Source organism: Aspergillus multicolor (assembly GCF_047715735.1).
Source record: "Aspergillus multicolor strain CBS 133.54 unplaced genomic scaffold BDW74scaffold_10, whole genome shotgun sequence".
Lineage (NCBI taxonomy): Eukaryota > Fungi > Ascomycota > Eurotiomycetes > Eurotiales > Aspergillaceae > Aspergillus > Aspergillus multicolor.
The window spans coordinates 279022-298181 of NW_027395961.1; the positions used below are offsets into that span (position 1 = coordinate 279022).

General features: G+C 52.6%; 7 protein-coding genes across 7 annotated transcripts; 4 read left to right on the plus strand and 3 right to left on the minus strand.

The window, feature by feature from the left end:
* Positions 1–2096: 2096 nt before the first annotated feature.
* Positions 2097–3666, minus strand: BDW74DRAFT_167490 (FAD-binding oxidoreductase; the record flags this gene model as incomplete). The annotated part of the gene is made up of 5 exons (XM_073726696.1): positions 2097–2559; positions 2638–2690; positions 2759–2898; positions 2937–3453; positions 3511–3666. The coding sequence occupies 5 exons, from the start codon at positions 3664–3666 to the stop codon at positions 2097–2099; spliced, it is 1329 nt and encodes a 442-aa protein (XP_073584518.1).
* Positions 3667–5022: 1356 nt separating this feature from the next.
* BDW74DRAFT_167491 (cytochrome P450) lies at positions 5023–6994 on the plus strand (the record flags this gene model as incomplete). The annotated part of the gene is made up of 10 exons (XM_073726697.1): positions 5023–5233; positions 5286–5344; positions 5392–5424; positions 5474–5709; positions 5765–5963; positions 6000–6148; positions 6203–6357; positions 6389–6645; positions 6703–6825; positions 6893–6994. 10 exons carry the CDS (start codon positions 5023–5025, stop codon positions 6992–6994), a joined length of 1524 nt encoding a protein of 507 aa, XP_073584519.1.
* A 366-nt stretch (positions 6995–7360) lies between these two features.
* Positions 7361–8555, plus strand: BDW74DRAFT_152007 (uncharacterized protein). Its single transcript, XM_073724298.1, has 2 exons — positions 7361–8114; positions 8178–8555. The coding sequence occupies exon 1, from the start codon at positions 7403–7405 to the stop codon at positions 8087–8089; it is 687 nt and encodes a 228-aa protein (XP_073584520.1). The 5' UTR covers positions 7361–7402; the 3' UTR covers positions 8090–8114; positions 8178–8555.
* Positions 8556–8801: 246 nt separating this feature from the next.
* On the minus strand, positions 8802–10214 carry BDW74DRAFT_177497 (uncharacterized protein; the record flags this gene model as incomplete). Its single annotated transcript, XM_073728907.1, has 1 exon — positions 8802–10214. One exon carries the CDS (start codon positions 10212–10214, stop codon positions 8802–8804), a length of 1413 nt encoding a protein of 470 aa, XP_073584521.1.
* A 1524-nt stretch (positions 10215–11738) lies between these two features.
* Positions 11739–13695, minus strand: BDW74DRAFT_177498 (uncharacterized protein; the record flags this gene model as incomplete). Its single annotated transcript, XM_073728908.1, has 5 exons — positions 11739–12030; positions 12090–12781; positions 12824–13406; positions 13457–13560; positions 13612–13695. The coding sequence occupies 5 exons, from the start codon at positions 13693–13695 to the stop codon at positions 11739–11741; spliced, it is 1755 nt and encodes a 584-aa protein (XP_073584522.1).
* A 593-nt stretch (positions 13696–14288) lies between these two features.
* On the plus strand, positions 14289–15600 carry BDW74DRAFT_177499 (intradiol ring-cleavage dioxygenase; the record flags this gene model as incomplete). Its single annotated transcript, XM_073728909.1, has 4 exons — positions 14289–14538; positions 14594–14746; positions 14794–15102; positions 15158–15600. 4 exons carry the CDS (start codon positions 14289–14291, stop codon positions 15598–15600), a joined length of 1155 nt encoding a protein of 384 aa, XP_073584523.1.
* Positions 15601–18368: 2768 nt separating this feature from the next.
* On the plus strand, positions 18369–19154 carry BDW74DRAFT_177500 (SDR family oxidoreductase; the record flags this gene model as incomplete). The annotated part of the gene is made up of 1 exon (XM_073728910.1): positions 18369–19154. One exon carries the CDS (start codon positions 18369–18371, stop codon positions 19152–19154), a length of 786 nt encoding a protein of 261 aa, XP_073584524.1.
* Between the last annotated feature and the right edge of the window lie 6 nt (positions 19155–19160).

A 19160-nucleotide genomic window follows, 5' to 3' on the forward strand; every position in this document is an offset into this window, starting at 1 on the left:
GCTCGTGGATACCCTCGTAGCGGCCGAGCAGCGCTCCAATATCACTCCAACTCACATTCTATCCGAGTATATCGCATGCAAGGCACAGCGTCTAGACGCTATACACGAGATTGGACGAGCTACCATCGACCATCTCCTTTCGGCTGGGGCCGACATCAACGCCCAGGTTGCCGGCGAGCCCGACGGCACAACTCCACTCCATCAGCTATGCCGCCAGTACAATATCCATGCGAAGACGCGATCTGCCCTTACTGGAGTCCACCAAAGATCGGTGCGCCGAGACATGCCAGACTTTGTCCAGCATCTGCTCAGCAAAGGGGCAGACCGCTCGCGTATAGCACAAGGTTACAGTCCGAAGGAGCTGCTATTCTCCGATATTGTCGGGGAGAGCGCTAGCTTCGTTGATCCTGTGATTAGTGAGGTCGCAAACTCCTTTAGCTAGGGTTTAGTGTATTTCTTCGTATAGTGGTGAATGAAAGAGGGTACAGTGGCAAAGCAGTTCACAGCCAAGGATGCCAAGGGCGCCTAGAAAAGTCTAACTGAGCCCAGACTGTGTGCAGGGGCTACTACATCTGTGTCTCTGTTACGGGAGTGCAGCCGACGACCACGAAGAAACCGACAACCACGACGACGAAGCCGGGCAATGGGGTTGCGACGCCCTCGCCTATCCAGCCTGGTATGACGAGTTCCTGCAAGAAGTTCCACAAGGTCGTTTCTGGCGACCAGTGCGGCACGATTGCGAAGAAGGCGGGCGTTTCGCTGGCGAACTTCAATAAGTGGAATCCTGGTGTTGGAAGTGATTGTAAGTCGTTGTGGTTGGGGTATTATGTTTGTATTGGGGCTTAAGCTATCTACGGTGCCAAGGTGCCTAGGTAGGGTGTTAATTTTCCTGCGTTATGGATGATTGGTTAGTAAATTGTGCAGTAGCGCCTAATAGTTAGAAGAGAGGATTATACCCGCGTGCCGTGCCCCAGCAACTTGAACCGGGGCAGGTCAACTATTGTGTGTAGGGTACAAGGCCGCATACAAAATACATAGATCTCGTCCATCTTGGAGTCGAGTATTCTACCTCCCTTCACCTGCAAGCAAATGTCATGTGTAGTGGAAACGGCGATGTACATGCCTAAGCTGTGAGCGGAGGAAGACCCACCTTCATCCCCGGGCGGGCCCGCTGATCGACATTCCCGCCTTCGACCCCACAGTTTGCCGTGCCCACACCAAGACCCTCGCCGATAAGCTTATATAGGGTGGTATCCCGAGGTCTGGGCGAGGCCAAGCAGCGGCGGCTAAGCACAACCTGCATCCTGGTATTTACACCTCGGCCGTGTAAGAAATGTCTTGAGCTTGGTACGGCTTGCTTAGAAACCGTGCTAAACAGAGCTCGTTAATATACCTCGGTACTATGGTACGTGCGTATCTTATCCAAATGGAATTGCCAGCTCCTTATCTAACGATTGATAAGCTGTAACTAGCCTCGGACACCAGATGAGACAAGGGGAACGCAAGATAAAAGGAATCTTCTTTATCTAGGTAGTGTCAGCCTTGAACTTTGGCTGCTGCGTGGGACCGGTACCGCGTCGAGGGCTTCAAGGGTCACGTGCCACGGTCGCCTCAGCAGCTGGTGATCAAATCATTTTCTCGGGCCTCATTGCCAGCTTAGTCTCATTAGGAACAGCATTAGGACCGTCGTAATGCTCGGTCTTGGGATCTAGGAGGTTGGAAGAGAGACATGGGCGATACCTGCTAGGTAGGTACCATGGGTGACGGGGTAAATCGCCCCGCGTCCATCGTCTGCTGACCTGCATGAGTCCCAACTATCAAAGCAAATCAAATCCCCCGGATCTACGCATGCGATGAACTGTATTTGGCCTCTGATTGTTTCGCCATACGAAGAGCGCCGGCGTGATCAGGGTTCTGGATCCAATGCCCATATCAGGGCGAGTCTTGCGTCCCCCGTCCGTAAGCCCTTGTCAAGCTCGATCCAAGGATCTCAACCCTAAGAATTTCAAATCCCATTTGTTGCTAAAGACATAATAGCACACCAGAATACATCTTAGACTATCTTGTTGTTTTACATGGAAATCATCCGTCAATGTTCATGCCAGCAACTTGAAACCACCAGGAATGGCCTTCTGAAATACCCCCTCGGGATCATACTTCTTACTGACATCTCTCAGCTTATCACTTACTTCTCTCCCATACGCAGCTACTACATCCTGGCTGGCATTCGCGTAATTCAGATCCTTAAATGGGTGATACACCCCAGTGTCCTTGGTAAGCTTCTCAATCGCCGCAATGAGTTGCTGCGCTTCTCGACGAACTAGTCGGATGTTCAAGGGGTCTGGGAAGACGGCTTCTAGGATAAGGGTGTTGAGTCGCTTGTATTTCGAGTCGATACTCAAGCTGTTTTGTCCCTTCAAAGCGGGGCTTGGCTGGAAGGCCATGTACCGATTGGTGCCTTTGATGGAGGATATGGCGGGGATAGAGGCTTCGAACTCTGATACGATAGCCGCGTACATTAAAGGGCTGTGGGCGAAGGTCGTGGTGAAGAAGAGGTAGCTAGCTGGTTGTTAGATAAGTGCCATCTATAGGTGTGCTATAATACCTAAGTGAAGAGAGGAGGATAAGGGGCCATACTTCAAGCCAGGAGGTTGGGAGCTGCCTTGCTCCTTCTCCTTCTTCTCTACATACTCGGCCATGCTCATCACACCAGACCAGCTGGAAATGGCAGCCGCGCTGTTCATAAGGGTTGCAAAACGGGAGCGTCAGGCCGCGGCTCTGTATAAAAGAGCAGATCCGTCACGAACAGCCTCTTCTGCTCGGTGGTCCATCCATAACCCTGGACCGGCTCAGCGAGAGGGTCAAAGTTGGCTGGGTCCATAAAGCTTGAGTAGGCCTCTATCGGGCTGGGATTTCGCTGTCTGGATAGATAGCACCACCAACCCAGATTCCGCTCGAGGGATAAGTCTTCATAGTGAACTTGGTGGCGACACCAAAGTTGTTGGATCCCCCTTTCAGCGCGAGAAAAAGGTCCTCGTATGATGTCTCATTTACGGTGATGATTTTGCCGCTTGCCAGGACGACTTCGTACTCGAGCACGCTGTCGCACCCCCATTCTGTCGCTGGACCGAGGGCAGACAGTCCGCCGCCGGTCAGAAATCCACCGACGCCTATCGAGGAGGCTCGGCCTCCGGGTACAGTGACATTAAGCGGAGAAAGCACCTTGTATACCTCTCCCCAGGACGCGCCTGTTCCGATAACGACTGTTCCTCGGTCGTCGCTCACCTGCACCTCAGGGAGAGCGCGGAGATCAACAGTCACCCCGCCTTGAATATTGGCAGCACCGGCGTGAGGCATATGGCCTCGGCTGCGAATGGCGAACTGTTCGCCATAGTCATTGTATGCGCGTGCAAGAGTCACTATAGCAGTTGAGACCTCATCTACGGTCGTCGGCTGGACAACGCACGCCGGTTAAAGCGCCCGCTCTTGGTGGCTGAAATATGACGATACGGATTCCATGTAAGTTGGACTATGTAAGGTAGGAATGCGGCCTGGTAAAAGCGATGTGAGCTCTTCGCAGACTAGGTGAGGTTGTTCAGGCGGAAATGGGCTGGCGGCTGCCCATACACCCAGGGCGCCGAGGGCATAGAAAGCATAGGAATCCATTCGGAGAATTGTTTATGACCAGACAAGAGAGAATAGAGCGTCTGAAGAAGGACATTATATTCGAGTGAAATCCAGTTTTCCTGTTTAATGATGTCAATTCGAGCTTGCTGGTATGCCGCCACTGGGGGGTCACCCGGGGCGGGTGGGGGGCGAATCCAAGCGCCCCTCAGGATTCTCAGCCAGCACAATGGTGCCTGTTACGATGAGTGCTGACATGAAAGGCACATTCTATTTATTTCTATTCTTACTAATGTATAGTTGTCCATGATTGTCAAGCAAAATGAGGACTAATCCGTACATCCCCTGCACTAGGGCTACAAAGGCAAAGAGCCCCCCTCTAGCTAACAAATGCAATCCCACCTCCCCTCCAAATAAGGTCATGCCTGTGACCCTTTGAGCGCAGCTGGCTTCTTTCACTAGTACTGAAACCATGGATAATCAGGCATGGCGACATACAAGCCCATTCGACGCGCCTTCTTGGTGCAGCTCATATCCAAGGTCTGTGCTCATGCAGACTATCTGGGACACTCTCCTATCTCCGCGGCACGTAACCAGAGTGCATCTTGCTTTTTCTATGAGATGTTCTCTCCGTTGTGCCCTGTTGAAAGGGCTCCGCTTCTACTTTGTCTCTGGTTTGTGCATGCCTTCGGGCTTTAGGGCTACGACAAAAGGTCAAGCAGACCAGTTGAAAAGGCCGCCGGCTTGGGGAGAATTATATCTATATGCCAATTGTGGACCACGTACTTCTAGCTATAACGCATATTTAGTTCGATTCAGCAAGCAGAAGCTTCAGAGTTTGTGCTGGTAAAACACGACAGGCCTTGCTTTCCTTTTCGAACAACGGCTTTCTTTAGCTTTTGAACTACTCAGGCATACCTAGGTATCTACTGAATGCAAAATTCAAGCATTTTACTTGTACCTGCGCAATGGTTTCTCAACAATCCCTGTGTACAGTACTCGGCAGGCTCAGGTGGTACCAGTCGTCCAAACTATCCAAGACACACAATCGCGAGGTGAAAGCGGAGATGGATTATGGGACGGGTTGTACCTGACTAGACATATGGATGTCCTTACTGCCAGCCTCTCAAGATTGAAATACGAGGTTTATATCCTGATATTGGCCGCGGGCATAATATAAAAATCCGGTTGGAGAACGTGGTGGAGTTCCGGGCAAACTGCGGGGGTTGGAGAGACATAGAAAACTGCCTATCATACTCTACCGGTAAGGGAGATCAGCATTTTGTGTAACTTAAATGCCGGGTGTCAAATTTATCAAGACTATAACCCGCTTTGTTCCCCCCCTTTAGCCCGTTCTTCCTTCCCGCTCTCTCCGCTCCCAGAAATCTCACTCCAACCATGGTTGACTTCCTTCTGTCTAACCCCTATCTTGCAATTATCGGCGGTGTAATATGTTGGGAAGCTAGCTGGGGAATTTACTGCCGCTACTTTCATCCACTGCAATCCGTCCCTGGTCCTTTCTGGGTTTCAGTCAGTCGCCTGTGGACTGTCTACCATGCCTCTGGAGGAAACATGGAATATGTCCAGAGGAGACTGCACAAGGAATACGGTACTGCGTCTATTGTCCTTGATTTTTTGAAGCAGAGATTGATGTCTAATAGGATACCTGGTCCGCATTGCACCCAATGAGATCATCTGTTCAGATCCACGCGCCATTACGGTAGATACCCATATACTAAAGGTTACAAGAAAAGACTAATGGACTAGACAATCTATGAAACCAAGTCCGACTCTACCAGGGTACGCAACTCCCGCGAGTCAAGGTTGATAAAGATACTGATCGCCGCAGAGCGACGTCTACGATGCCTGGGCTCCCCCTAGTAAAACTGGGTACCCGGGCCATTTCCCGACTAGAGACGAGAAAATGCACACGGAGCACAGACGGTTCGTGAATAGCGCCTACTCGATGAGCAGTGTGCTGGCCTCGGAGGAGAACATCGACTCATGCACTCATCATCTGTTCCAGGCTCTTCGAACTGCTGTTGAGGAGAACTCTCCTGTTGATTTAGGCAGGCTGCTTAATATGTTTGTGTTACGGGACCAAAGTCATAGACTGGATACGATGCTGATGAAAATGTAGGTACACATTCGACGTCCTAGGCGAGCTCTTCTACGGGCAATCCTTTGGCATGCTCGAAACACGCAGCGACGTGGGCTCGTACATGGAATCCATCGAGTCGCTACTGCCCACTTTTACGATCGGCGGGACTTTACCGTCTTACCTCACGCAGCTCTACCTTTTCTTCAGCATATCGTTCTCCTCTTCCCTACGCGGAGCCGTTGCTGCTACGAAGCGTATAACTGCTGCTTCTTAGGAAGCCATACGACGACGGACCCGTGAATTAGCCGAGGGCTTGAATAACAAGCTCGATATCATGCGGAAGATGCTTGAAATTGTAAAGGACCGCGGTCAGAAGGTTAATTTTACGCTGGAGCATATACTGGTTGAGTCGCAGAGCTCCCTGTACGTTCTTCCACCCCTATCCACCACCGCCTAGGTCTAATACAGTATGTCCAGCTTCGCCGGCGCCGATACCACCTCCATCGCTTTGACCAGCACATTATACTATCTCATGCAACACCCGGCTTGCTTCAAGAAGCTCGTCGCTGAAATTAACGCTGCCTTTACCGAGGGTAAGCTCTCCGACCCAGTCACATACAAAGAAGCAAGCAGTCTACCCTACCTCAAGGCCTGCATACGAAGCCATGCGCCTTCGCCCGGGCGTCGGTTTCCACATGCCGCGGGTAGTACCCAGGTCAGGAGCTACAGTATGCGGCACGTTCATACCCGGCGGGTACCGCGTCGGCATTAACCCGGCCGTTGTGCAGTATGACCGCGATATCTTCGGTCTTGATGCGGAGTACTTCAATCCGGACAGATGGCTGGGCGAGAATGTAGTGGAAATGGAACGAACTATGATGGTCTTTGGGGCGGGCAAGAGGACTTGTATGGGGAAGCATGTGGGTTATCTCATTTCGACAATTATCCAGTCTGGAGCTGACTTAGTGCTATAATAGATTGCGCTGGCTCAAGTCTACAAGGTTATCCCACAGCTCCTGCGACGATTTCACATGCGGCTTGTTAAGGACCAGGAGTGGGAAACGAAGAACTTCTGGTTTAAGAAGCCTGTTGATGTTATGGTCACAATTAAGGAACGGCCCAGATCTGCACATTGGACCTTTTGGGTCTGGACGAGACTGTTCATAGGAGCATTTCCCTTCAAAGTACTTGACAAAGCCGTTCGTGTATGGGTACCTAGAGGATGACGTCGAGTTGCAAGCTCGAAATATGGATATATCTTCAGACTGAGTCTGGGATTAAGCCTGGTGTTCTGTGTAGCATATGGTCAATCCCGATGTCGTGTCGTGCACTACCATATTATTCCCCGCCGCTCAATATGACAGCTCAGCCTTGCTTTTTCGCGTGGCTATATGTAAGGCAATGAGGCAGAGGCAGCCTCGTTGCATAAGCCGTGTGACTGGTGCCAGCTCAGCTTAGCTCAGCCCCCTATGGTATATCAGGGCAACTAATATGACCCCGACGAGGCTGGAGAGCCTCACCTGGGAGCCCTAGGGCCTTGATAACGTAGATGACAGCCTGCGGAGCAACTCCATAAATATTGCCGGCCGGCCAAAAATGACAGTGGCATTTGGCCACTGTACCTATTCTTCCAGTCGACACCATATACCTACGTACCCAATTATCCAGCTGCCCATCATGAGCACCTGCATTCCACCACAGCCCACCGAGGAGCTCCAGCCCCAGACGCAAGTCCAAATTCCTGCAGCCGCCGATACAGCCGCCGGTACTTCGCACACATCTCCCGCCCAAAAGCGCCGCCAGCAGCGACGGCATGCCCGAGCAGAGCGATGGACGAGCGCGCTGCCCGTCGTCGCAATCCTGCTGGCATACCTCTTCGGCCTCGGCGGGGGTTTCGGCGTGATGCTCGCAGACTGGGCGTATACACAGTCTCTTGTCGCGAACCATATAGCCCTGCTCTCGTTGTGCAGTGATATCAGCAGTGCAGGGGGGAATGTGGTGAGTATCCCATCTCACTGTCGGCCTCTGGCTGGGCCCACATTCCGTTGCACCAGTATTCTATTGTTGGTATACCTAGTAACAACGCAAACCACCCAAGACAAGCGAGGTATGCGAGGACCTCCTCCTACACGCCGATCTGCTTCTTCCGGAAATCGTGCGCCAGCTGTACTTGACGCTGCCCGAGGCGTATGCATCCGCCAAGAGCGAAAGCGACAGCGACAGCGGCGCCCTGGTCGCGTTCAAGCCTGTTCTCAAGGCACCAGCGATAATGGCGCTGTGGTGGACTGCGGCCTGGGTCTATATCTGCACTGCGTTGGTGGCCGGGCTCTGGCTGACTTACCCCATTACACCTCGTCAAGCTAGAGACTTTGTGAGAAGGATTCCTCAGGTTAGCCTACTTGCACTTGCACTGTTTGAAAGTTCGTCCAGGCCCAAGTTCTAATTCAAGCAGATCATCAGCGGAAACCGGAAGAGGAAATGAGTGACCAGTACCTGCAGTATAACCGTACTGTGTGCGCTTGCTCTGTGCCACTCACCCCATCTGGATGATCACCTCCCTTGGCAGACTCTCAGGTGGTTGCGAGGTAGATTAAATCGGGCAGACGTACATGTTCCCGTGCAGCCCGATCGTAAAAGACCGTGTTCGGGGTGCTATATTGTTAAGTCCTTTCGAGTATTTTTGCAATCTAGGCTATTGGAAGGGCATGGGCGACTTTGATGGTGGATTCATATCAAGATGACATCCAACTTGGCGAGTAGCTCCGTAAGGTTATATCAAGTAGCCAAGAGACTAGAGAGAAGCAAGAGTATCTGGGAAATGAGATGCAGTTCAATTAAACTATTCAGCTGAGCACCAGACCCTCAGTGGGACCCAGACGCCAAAACGGCCCCGATCTCAGCATCCGCCGGGGGCACCGGACAGACTAGCCCAATATGTTGACAGCCCCGATGTTAATTTGGAAAAGAAAATTAAAATAAAAACAAAAACAAAAATGGACTAGGTAGATCACATAGACGATGTCTAGAAGATGACAAGACATCCGTTCCAGAAAATCCCAGACCAAGCACCAAGCAATCACTTAAGATCCTCAAACCAAGTGTACTCCACATACACGCCCTCATAAGCACCAAGATCATTGCGTAGCTTTTTCGACTCACGAACCCGCACCAAATCCAGCGCCTCCTGCTCATCAGTTGTGTCAAGCCAACACTTGAGAACCTCATTCTCACCGTCGCCAAAAACATCAACGAGGGCTCCAACGACGAGGCCGATACTGCGCAGGCCAAAATCAAGACCTTCGTCTGCGGCAGGACACAGGAATGGCAGGCTTCCGAAGGCTAGGAACGAAAGGTTCTGCACGACGCTGACTTTGTTCCACCGGCTGGGTCTGAATTCGCGGACGTCGCGGCCCCAGATCTTGCCGTCGAGGTGGCAACCTTCGATGTTGGCGGTTGCGGTCAGGTATTCGTATTCTTCGAAGCAGAAGCGGTTAGTCGGGAGCTTGAACGCGCGCTTGACTCGTGGGATAGACGGGTAGAGGCGGAGCGCTTCCTTGACGAGGTGTTCGACGGTCACGGTGTCCTTCGGGTTGTTGACGCTGCCCATGCGGAACTGCATGGGGGTAGGCTCCTTGATAAACCCAGCCAGAGCGGCCTTCCAGGCCTCCTTGTCGCTGTGGAAGCCTTGGCAGTGGATGGTTATGAAGAGGCGCAGGATGACGGGCCAGAGAGCCTCGAAGGGGTGCAGGAGGACGGCCAGTGGGTTGGAGCGGGGGTCTTCCAGATTGACTTCATTCAATTCGTCTTCGTTGAGCGCTTCGATCATATCAACGAGTGCGTCCCACAGTTCGTCGTTGTCGTTGAACTTCAGCATTTCCATGTCATCAGCGGCTTCAGTCTTGTTTATGGCCAGCCGCGTTGAATACAAAGCCTGCGCAAGCCGATCAAGCTGCTCCAACCCAACAGCGCTCCCAGGCTTCACGCCAAAGAACACAAACAGCAAAACCCGCAGTGTCAGAGCGCGCACCATAGGCGCCAGAGCCAAGCGGACACGATCCCCGTCAGTGATATTCCCATTCTTGCCCTCCTCGCGCTTCATCACATCCAGCATGACCTTGTACAGCACCTGCATGACCCCCCACCAGTATCGAGGTTCTTCCGACTCGGCAATCCGGTCCTTGACATCGTTGACTAAGAAGCGCGCTTCGCTGTCGTCGCCGGTTGTGAATGAGTTCTCGATGCCGAAGACGCGCTGGAGAATGCGGTTTGGAAGTGCGCGCGCGGTCTGTGGCGAGTGCGTGTTTTTGCGGGTGTCGGCGTACTGCGCGCCGTTGAGGATGAAGCGGCAGGGGGCGGCGGCCTTGAAGTGGTGCTTGTTTTGCGAGTGGGTGGTGTAGAGGCGGCGGATGAGGAGGGCGAGGGGCAGGAGGGGGATGATTGGGAGGAGGCAGTACCAGAGGCAGAGGAGGATGTTGACGATGAACATCATGATGGCTAAGATTTGATGGTGTTACTGGTCTTGACTGTGATTATGTTTGAGAATGGTTGGGAGATGAGAGGGAGTTGTTGAGGTTGAGATTCGGTGGAGGCGGGGGGTGTGTTACTCCTCAGCGGGAGAAGAGATCACGTTCTCGAATGTGGATCAGGGAAAACATCGGAAGCCTCTGGCATTTGGACCGGATGGACGACTAAGCACACAACTTGGGTCTTTTCTTGCAATTTTAATTCATTACTGACCCTCGGCGGCTGCTCCAGTGAATGAACAGATACCTCATGGCAGCAACCCCTTCTACAAGAGACACCATTCTGACCAGATGACAGGCATGATACTGCCACTCGTGCATGCAAGGTAAGTCTGTCGTACTGCTCGAGAAGTCTTATTAGAAAGCCGGAGTACTGAAGACTGACATTCCTAGCCCACCCCACAGCGAAAAATACATTAAGCGCAGCGAACCCGCTATACGTTATTAAAAAATAAAACCGTTAGGCCATTAAGCCATCTCGGAACTTTCCAGAATTTATGGGTCTTTGCTTCATCAAAATCATGTTGGAAATGTGTAGCGAGGAGAACAACACCAGACCATCTCAGAGAAGTCTATACATCTTCCAGCCCACCTGACGACAAACGGAGCCCAGAGCGCAAACGCCAGCTCACCTTCTACCTACTCCCCTTTTAGGTCAGTGTAATCTGTTCTTACATCTTCCCAGTCACCTCCCTGCCTCTCTTGCTCTCACCAAAGTCTACAATCTCACCTCCGGACAATCCGCACAGGTCATCTCACCGAAGCCCATTTCCTATCATATACAAAAACCAAAACAATGGGCCCCTTCCTCATCGTCTACGAAATCCTCTGCGCCCTCGTTCTCCTGTGCTGCATCATCTATCTTCTGTTCCTCATCTTCCATAGATATTTTATCCCGTCATCAAGCGTAGGTGCCCTATCTTATCATCGAGTGAAATAGAACGGTATGCTGACTATATATATTTTCCTCGACAGCCGAACCCGCTCACGCTGCCCAGTGCCCATCCGGCCCAACCCATATCCTCTCGAATGTGCCGCCAATTCATTACGAGACCAGCCGACAAAGGGCAGGCATGCGATGGCTAGATCTTATGTTGGCTGGGAGGTCTCATACACACGTGGCAGGCTTTTTCTCCGGGATCGAACGGGTCAAGGGACTTGGACTTGGGTCCGGGACATGTATCGCTTGCTCACGGGGCTTCGTGGGGGCAAGGTAGGGAGGGAGGTGTGCTGCAGCTAATGAAACAAGAAACAACGCATTATAAATTGGTCATTGAGTGCCGACCCTGTACCTGGATAGATCAGCGATAATGGCGTGTCTGAGCCGCCTGGATAAGACCTATGGGTATTGTAGGTAGTTATAAGATGTCGCATAGTCAGACACCTTGCATGACATACCACACCCCCAGTCTTGTGGACGGCTCCATTGCATCTAGCTATGTAGGACCTTGACAAGTTACATTATAACATCCATTCAATACTATACATTATTACGTGCCCCCATTAACCCAGTCCGAGCGTCTCACCGACATCCTCGTGGACGAGGTCATGATAGACTCTTCAGCCAGAGCCGCAATCCTCCGGATGAACCGCTCAGCAATGATATACGGCGCAAACACTTCTCCCTTCTCGGCACCACTAGCAGCGAGCTTTCCATAAATATACGCCGTGTTCTCTAGGATCTGCAAATCCTCTCGGACGTACGATGCATCGGACGGAGACACGGCCACGAGACGCTGATGCAGAGCGAGTACGGCCGGGATGACGAAATCGGCATGTATCCTATTTTTGATGTCAGAATATTCATCTTACATGGAGCAAAAAAGAGAGAAATAGCGGACCAAAATGTTTCCGGCGTGATGCAGAACTGAAGACGATCCATATATAGCAGCGTTGAGCGTGCAGCTTGGTAACAGAGCTCGATACTGGATTGCGGCGGTGGGATGCGACCATTAATGGCTGTAGCTGCGTGAATCTTCATAAGACAATAATAGTACTCTAGGTGGGTGCCCGTGCCTCGCATACTCAGATTGCGAAAGAGTGTCTCCGAAACACGCCCTCCGACAAAGTCGTCTGGCTGGCAGTTGCGTGGAAAGCTGGCCTTGAGCTCCCCCATTTCTTGATCCAGCTCGCGGATAGTCTGAAGACGCCTCGCCTCCGACTGCTTTTGGGCTTCGACCGAGTAGAGGAGGCGGTAGATTCGCGATTTTAGAAGGCCCATACGTAGATCCGTAGGAAAGAGTAGGACTTGCTCGGACAGCTCGGTGCCAAAGAAGTGATAGTCGGTGTAGTCTGAGAGATACGTGAAAGGGAACTCTAGGTCACAGTCGGCATCGTTGATCAGCGATGGCCGAGACCGCCGGATGGAGTTCTCCTTGTCGAATCCGTAGAAGAGCCAGAAGAGAGCCCGCAGATGAGGGCTCTTCTGCTCCGACTGTGCCGTGTTCGCCCTTAGGTTGAAGAGAATCCGCACTCCCATGGCCATCAAAGCTTCAGCGGTCTGAGGCTCGCCCATGGGAGCGACGTGAAGTGCCTACCACTGTCAGACATATCGCAGCAAAGAGCATAGACTTACTATCATGAGAAGTGCTTCTAGCGCTCGCACATTGGTGTCTTGCAGAGCCAAATCTGGCAGTAAAGTTAAGACTGCCCTTGCGTTGGCAATGGAGTCTGCTCCAGCTGCAACGAAGGCGGGCTCCTTCGGGCGAAGCCCGGTAATGAATGCTGTAAAGGCCCCTAGACAGGCACGAGTGGAAGCATCAAGTGAGTCATCACTCAAGTCAAGCTCGCTGACGTCCAAGATGCGAGCCATCTCGTGCACGTCAACCACAGGAAATAGCGAATATAGATGAGCATTTTTGTAGTGATCCAGGGCGCAGCGGACCAGATGGAGAGACGGCCATTTTGGGGCAACAACAACAGGCTCACTAGAAGTCTGCGATTGGATTTCCTCGAGGAGCTCGCGGGAGAATTCGTTCAAGTCGAACGTTTGCGGCAGGTCGCAAAACCCCAGATGCCACTGGAAGCTCGCGATGGCCGTGTCGAATCGGCCCGGGTCGGAAAGTCGAGACCCCGCAGAGCTCAGATTAGGAGCGGAGCGTCTCTCGCGCAATTTCTGCTCCAGTTTTTGGAGTTGTGATTTGGTCTCTGCGAGTTTTCTAACACGTTTAGCCTCAAATTCTTGGCCAGGCGGCTCGGACATACCTACTGATGGACGGTTTTCCGAGGCTGGTCCGACAGCCGGGTGAAGACGCAGGCCACGCCAGCCAAGCGACAATTCTCGCAAGCAGGCTTGGCTCTGTCGCACCGGACCTGGACGCAGAATTAGTGACAAACCCATATTCGCGCCAGTGGTCGACAAACCTTGCGGAGGCGGCAGAGATGGCAGGCGTTGCCCAGCCCACGTCGGGTAGGCCTGCCAGTCGGTGTGGTGCGGGGACTGGACATGCAGAGTGCAGAGAGCTATTTCAACAAACATTTAGTAAATAATATAAAGTTGGATTAGGTTCTCCATCTCGTATATCCACAGAACTCGTCGTTCCCTGAAACGCCCCTGATTTTGCTGAGTCATCGGCCCCTGCTGATTCCGAGCACGTTGATTGGGTGAGTGTGTGAGTCAGCGGAAAACTTGTTTCCGACAGCCCAACCCGCTTTCCCGATTGGGCCGATTCTTCACGGTCCACTTGTGGGTATCTCTATCTACTCCAGTCTTGGCATCTCTTCAACCACCAGGTACCAATGTATCTTGATTATCACAGTCGTCGTCATCACGGTCAGGCTTTCTTGATTCGGTCAAGGGCTGGAACATGATGATAATTCAGCAGTCACCATTGGATATTGCATGATGTCGATCACCGCCCCACTGCGAGCGACGTTTCGAAAAGAGTATACCCCGTGGTTGATATGTCCAATGCCTGGTTTCGATGGTGCAAACTCGTGTAGCAGCTGATGTATAAAAAGCCAACCTGCTGCGTTCGAATCTCCCTCGACATCAACAATCACTCTCCGCTCAATCAACCAACTCTTTATTCTCCGCCAAAATGGTTCAGCTCACTCAAAGTCTTCTTGTTGGCCTAGCTGGTCTGGCCAGCGTTGCCTCTGCTCACCCCGGCCACGATATCACAGCCGAAGCCGCTGAGCGCGCCACTTTCCTTAAGAGCGTCCCCGTCCAGGGCCGTAGCCTGAGCCACTGTGCTGATAAGCTGAAGGCACGCGGTGTTGCCGAGAGTAACGTCGTTCGTCGTGAGGCCGCCGTGCAGCAGCTGCGCCGCGAGAGGAATGGAAATGCTGGTTAGTCTCCGACCTCGAAAACCAAAGAAAAAGTTGACTGACATGATAACCCCAGACGCTCGCTATCTCAAGGTCCGAGACCTTGAGACCGCGTTGGCCACGGACCACGAGTCGACAAAGGACGTCACTCTCTCGACTGACCCAAGTGTGCTGTTTGCCGACGGCGGAGCCTGCATCGTGCAGCCTGAAGTGACCCAGGGCCCGTACTGTACGTACTCCCACGCTTGTCCTCATGAGTCGCTCTAACTGCTCCAGACATCGCTGGTGAACTCGTCCGCGGCAACGTCGTGGAAGACCAAGCGGGAGTGCCGTTGTTCCTCGACATCCAGCTGATCGACGTCAACACTTGCGAGCCGCTGCAGAACGTGTACACCGACATCTGGCACTGCAATTCCACGGGTGTCTACTCTGGCGTCGTCGCCAACGGAAACGGCAATGCCAACGATGACTCCAACTCCGACACCACCTTCCTCCGCGGCATCCAGTCCAGCGGATCCGACGGCATCGTCCAGTTCCAGTCCATCTTCCCTGGACACTACACCGGCCGCGCGACCCACATTCACGGTATATCTGTCCCCATTGTCTGATTGTTAATGTTAGCTAACTCCAGAGCCAACAGTGGTCACTCACCCCGGCGACCAGATTGAGGTCCTCCCCAACAACACCCTCGCTGGCCTTTACGACACCCGCGCTTCCCACGTCGGCCAGATATTCTTTGACCAGGACCTCATCACTGAGGTCGAGAAAACCAGTCCTTACAACACAAACACACAGGAGCTCACCGAGAACAGCGGGGACATGATCCTTGAAACCGAAGCTGAGACGACTGACCCGTTCCTGGAGTATGTCCTGCTTGGCGACAGCGTGTCGGATGGTATCTTCGCCTGGATCTCTCTCGGCATTAACAGCACCCGCAACGAGTACAACTCGCCCGAGGGTTACTGGACTGAGGATGGCGCCGACGTGAACGAGAACTTCAGCATGAACATGGCTGGCATGGGCGATCTCCAGATCCCAACCGGCAGCTCTTCTGCGGTTCCTGCTGCCACTTCTGCTGTTTAAGGATTGATCGGATGTAGTCAAGAGCTAGGTCGAGGTGGAAATGTGAGATGATCGAGAGTGACGTAGGAGTCGTACACGGATCGGAGCTCGAAAGGTGGGAGAGAAAAAGAGCCATCTGATTGTGATCTATTTAGCATAGAGCATGAATTTGAGGCCATTTACTCTGAGTTTCCCGGGATCAACAAGCGTAACAGAGGTCCTAAAGGCCTTTCTGAGCCATGTCTGTCTTAGTAACCGAAACTTTGTTTTTTGGGGGATGGGGGATGCATCCTTGGGAACTGCGCTCTAGACCAGTCGTTCAATGGCTCTTGGCCATGGGTCTCTCCAATATGCGAATGACAGATCTCGGTCGTGTCGCTTCTCCCTCAGATTCTCGAGGATTAGCGGTGCTTCGGACAAAGGCGAGTTCCGCATGTTAGACTCAGGGCGGCAGCACTGGTCGATGAGATTTGGCCTTGGGAAGGTGACAATCCATCTTTCCATCCCGGATGCCGATTCCTAAGGTTAAGCAAAAGTGGGCAGATAGAAGCTTGGTCGAGGTTGGCGGATGTCGAGGGAGAAGAAAGTGGAGGGGAAACAGAGGGTGTTTTGGTCGCGAGTAAGATAGGAAGGAGCCCCCCGCCCTGACGCCTGAAATGTAAGGCACACTAGGGCTCTCAGGCACTCAGGCATCAACGTAGCTTGGGTTCAAGCTTTCGAGAAGAACAAAGAGCAAATAGGTAATCACCTCCCGTCGGAGGGTGTTAAAACGCGGTACAGGAGCAGAGAGAACGCCATATTGACAATATGAAAAGGTCTAAGAACAGGCGAATGTAAATATGTTACTATACGTCTGCACTTGTGGAATTTGAATCAGATGCTAGTAATCAAGATTGCATTGCGATGTTTGTGGTGCGTTCGATGGTGATCTTCTTCAACAAGATTTTGGAGGCTGGGGGGTTGTAGAGGGCTGTGTATGGAAAGCAAATGCAACTAGAATGTCTATAGCATATGGAGGTGCGGCAGGGTGGCCTGTCTTATAGGCCACTGGGTCACGGAATATATGTCACCGTACGGCTGGGGAGTCTTTCCGGAGCAGTTGGCAATAAAACAGTAGTCCGTTTCTCAGACTGGCATGAATGTGGAAAAATGGCACTCTCATAACGGCTTTCCGGGTCCAGCCTTGAGACGTTCGACTTCCCCTGGTAGCTGATACTGCCCTCGGGCTTGTAGCTCAGCGGTATGTTTCCGTCAAAGAAACCAGTCGGGATTGGGGCGGTTAATGTGCTAGTAAGTCCAAACCGGCATAGAATGAGTCTTTTAGTCAGAGTAGAGGCCGATGTATACCCGTGTACCTAGTAAGCTATCCTGACCATAGGAACGAATTTCACCAGCGCAAGTCCTGCTGAAGCAGTCGCAACACAGCAATCTCACCCGGGCATACTTGAACACATTCTCCGATTCGCAAGGACCATTCATGTTCATTGTCCCAGGTTAGAATAATGGACCATGATGCAGCAAAGAACTCCCAATAGTCTGGAAACCGCCTCGAATTCTCCCAGTCGACCAGCCCGACGTCAAATGGCCGCCCACCCTGGTCGTTCGGTTGCCCTGGTTTCTACACGGCGACTGCGTTCCTCATCTGGGCGTCTCCATGTGTCAAAGTCGGCCGGCGCCCCTGCAGGACACGACCAGCATATTTCGCATACCAGCGAGCCTTGTAATCTGGCAGCTTATTGCGGTCGACAAGGGCTCAATAATTCCCAACAAGGCCCTCACCAAAGGCAGACTCGCCGGAGAAGGGTCCCAGAAACCCGTAGCCGCCATGATTGGAGCGGAACATAGAATGTTGTACGCCACTGCCGTCTATGGCGCCGTAGAATTCGGGCCAGGGACACTCGGCTTCACGCAGTGTGTCGAATGTCGGTCGGAGTTTGCTGATAATATCGTCTTTCTCGGAGGGCGCTAGGGATGCTCAGATGGTATGAAGCGGCACCCCTGGGATACGTTGCATGACTAGGTAAAGTAGGTCGGAATTATCGGGCTCCCGATACATGGCATATAGTCGAGGGGCGGGGACTTCTGGGACGTAACGTTCGAGGTATATCAAGGCCTGGCCTTCGCAGGGGTAGACACAGCCACCATACTTTAGGCAATCTCATCGCTCAGCGCCACGACCTTGGTGCCACCGCCGTTCCAGAGAAAATTGGTGCAGGCGCGGATCTCATCTATTGTGGGGAGAGTAGGCAGACGCTGGGAGTCATGAAAGGGGAGTTCAACTGGTTTCCACATGATAAATGAGACAGAATCAAAAACCGGTGTCTATATAGGGACAAGCCAGAGGCAACAGAGTAATATTAAACGTCTAGCTGGAAGAACCCGGGAAGATGAGGGGTGAAGGAGGAACAACACACGCGCTCGGACCCCTGCCCCCGATTCTTCGGTCATGGGTCGCCAAGCCTGGGTAATATTACCGGCTGTCGCCGGCGATTAACCTATGTTTTGACGTCGTCTAAGCTCTTTTAGGATAGTACCACGGTATGCCGGTAAAATTCCCGCCTTGGGACTGGGTAAGCGAGGTACTCACCTATTAAATGACTACTCTAGGCGCCCTGGAGTAGTCTGCACTATAAATAAGAGTTTACTTCTTCCCTCCCGCTTCCCACTTCTTCTTTCTCTTCTTTTGCACTCTCCTCTGTCCAATTCAATTTTGCATTGTCTCCCTCTCTCACACTTCGCACCCACGGTTGCCCATACCAAACAAACTCCAACAGTTCCACCACCACACCATGTCCACTACCACCACCACCAACACAATCTACCTCATCACCGGCGCAAACAGAGGTCTCGGCCTAGGTCTCGTGAAATCCCTCCTCACGCGCCCATCCACAACAATAATCGCCTCCGTCCGGAACGAACAAGCCTCGGAAACCCTAAAATCCTCACTAGTCACCATAAACCCCGGCACAAACAGCAAGCTGCACATAATCCTCCTCCCCTTCTCGACGGAACCCCCCACAACCCCCGAATACATCCAACAAACCATATCCACAACAATCCCCAATCTTCCCCATATCGACATCCTAATCCTAAACGCGGGCTCCGCAAACCCCATGACGCCAGCCCTAACAACAACCCCCTCCGACCTCCGGACCTCCTTCGAAATCAACACCATCGCGCCTCTTCTAGTTTTCCAAGCAACCTGGCCGCTATTGAGACTCTCACCAAGCGGCACCCCAAAGGCCCTATTCATGTCCTCCTCCGTCGGGAGCATCGCCGCGCAAGAGCCTTTCCCGGGAGGTGCATACGGGGCATCCCGCGCGGCTGGGAACTGGCTCACGCGCGCGATTCATCTGCAGCACGAGAAGGACGGGCTTGTGGCGTTTGCGATGCACCCGGGCTGGGTGCAGACGCGCGCGGGGGATTTCGTGGCGAGGGAGTGGGGATTTGAAAGCGGGCCGCCAGTGAGTGTTGAGGAGAGTGTGCGGGGAATACTAAAGGTTTTGGATGGGGCGAGCAGGAAAAATGTGGGCGGGGGGTTTGTTACGTATGAAGGGGAGGAGTTGCCTTGGTGATTTTGC

Coding starts and splice junctions, on each gene's coding strand:
- BDW74DRAFT_152007 (XM_073724298.1), top strand. CDS start 7,403: ATGAGCACCTGCATTCCACCACAGCCCACCGAGGAGCTCCAGCCCCAG.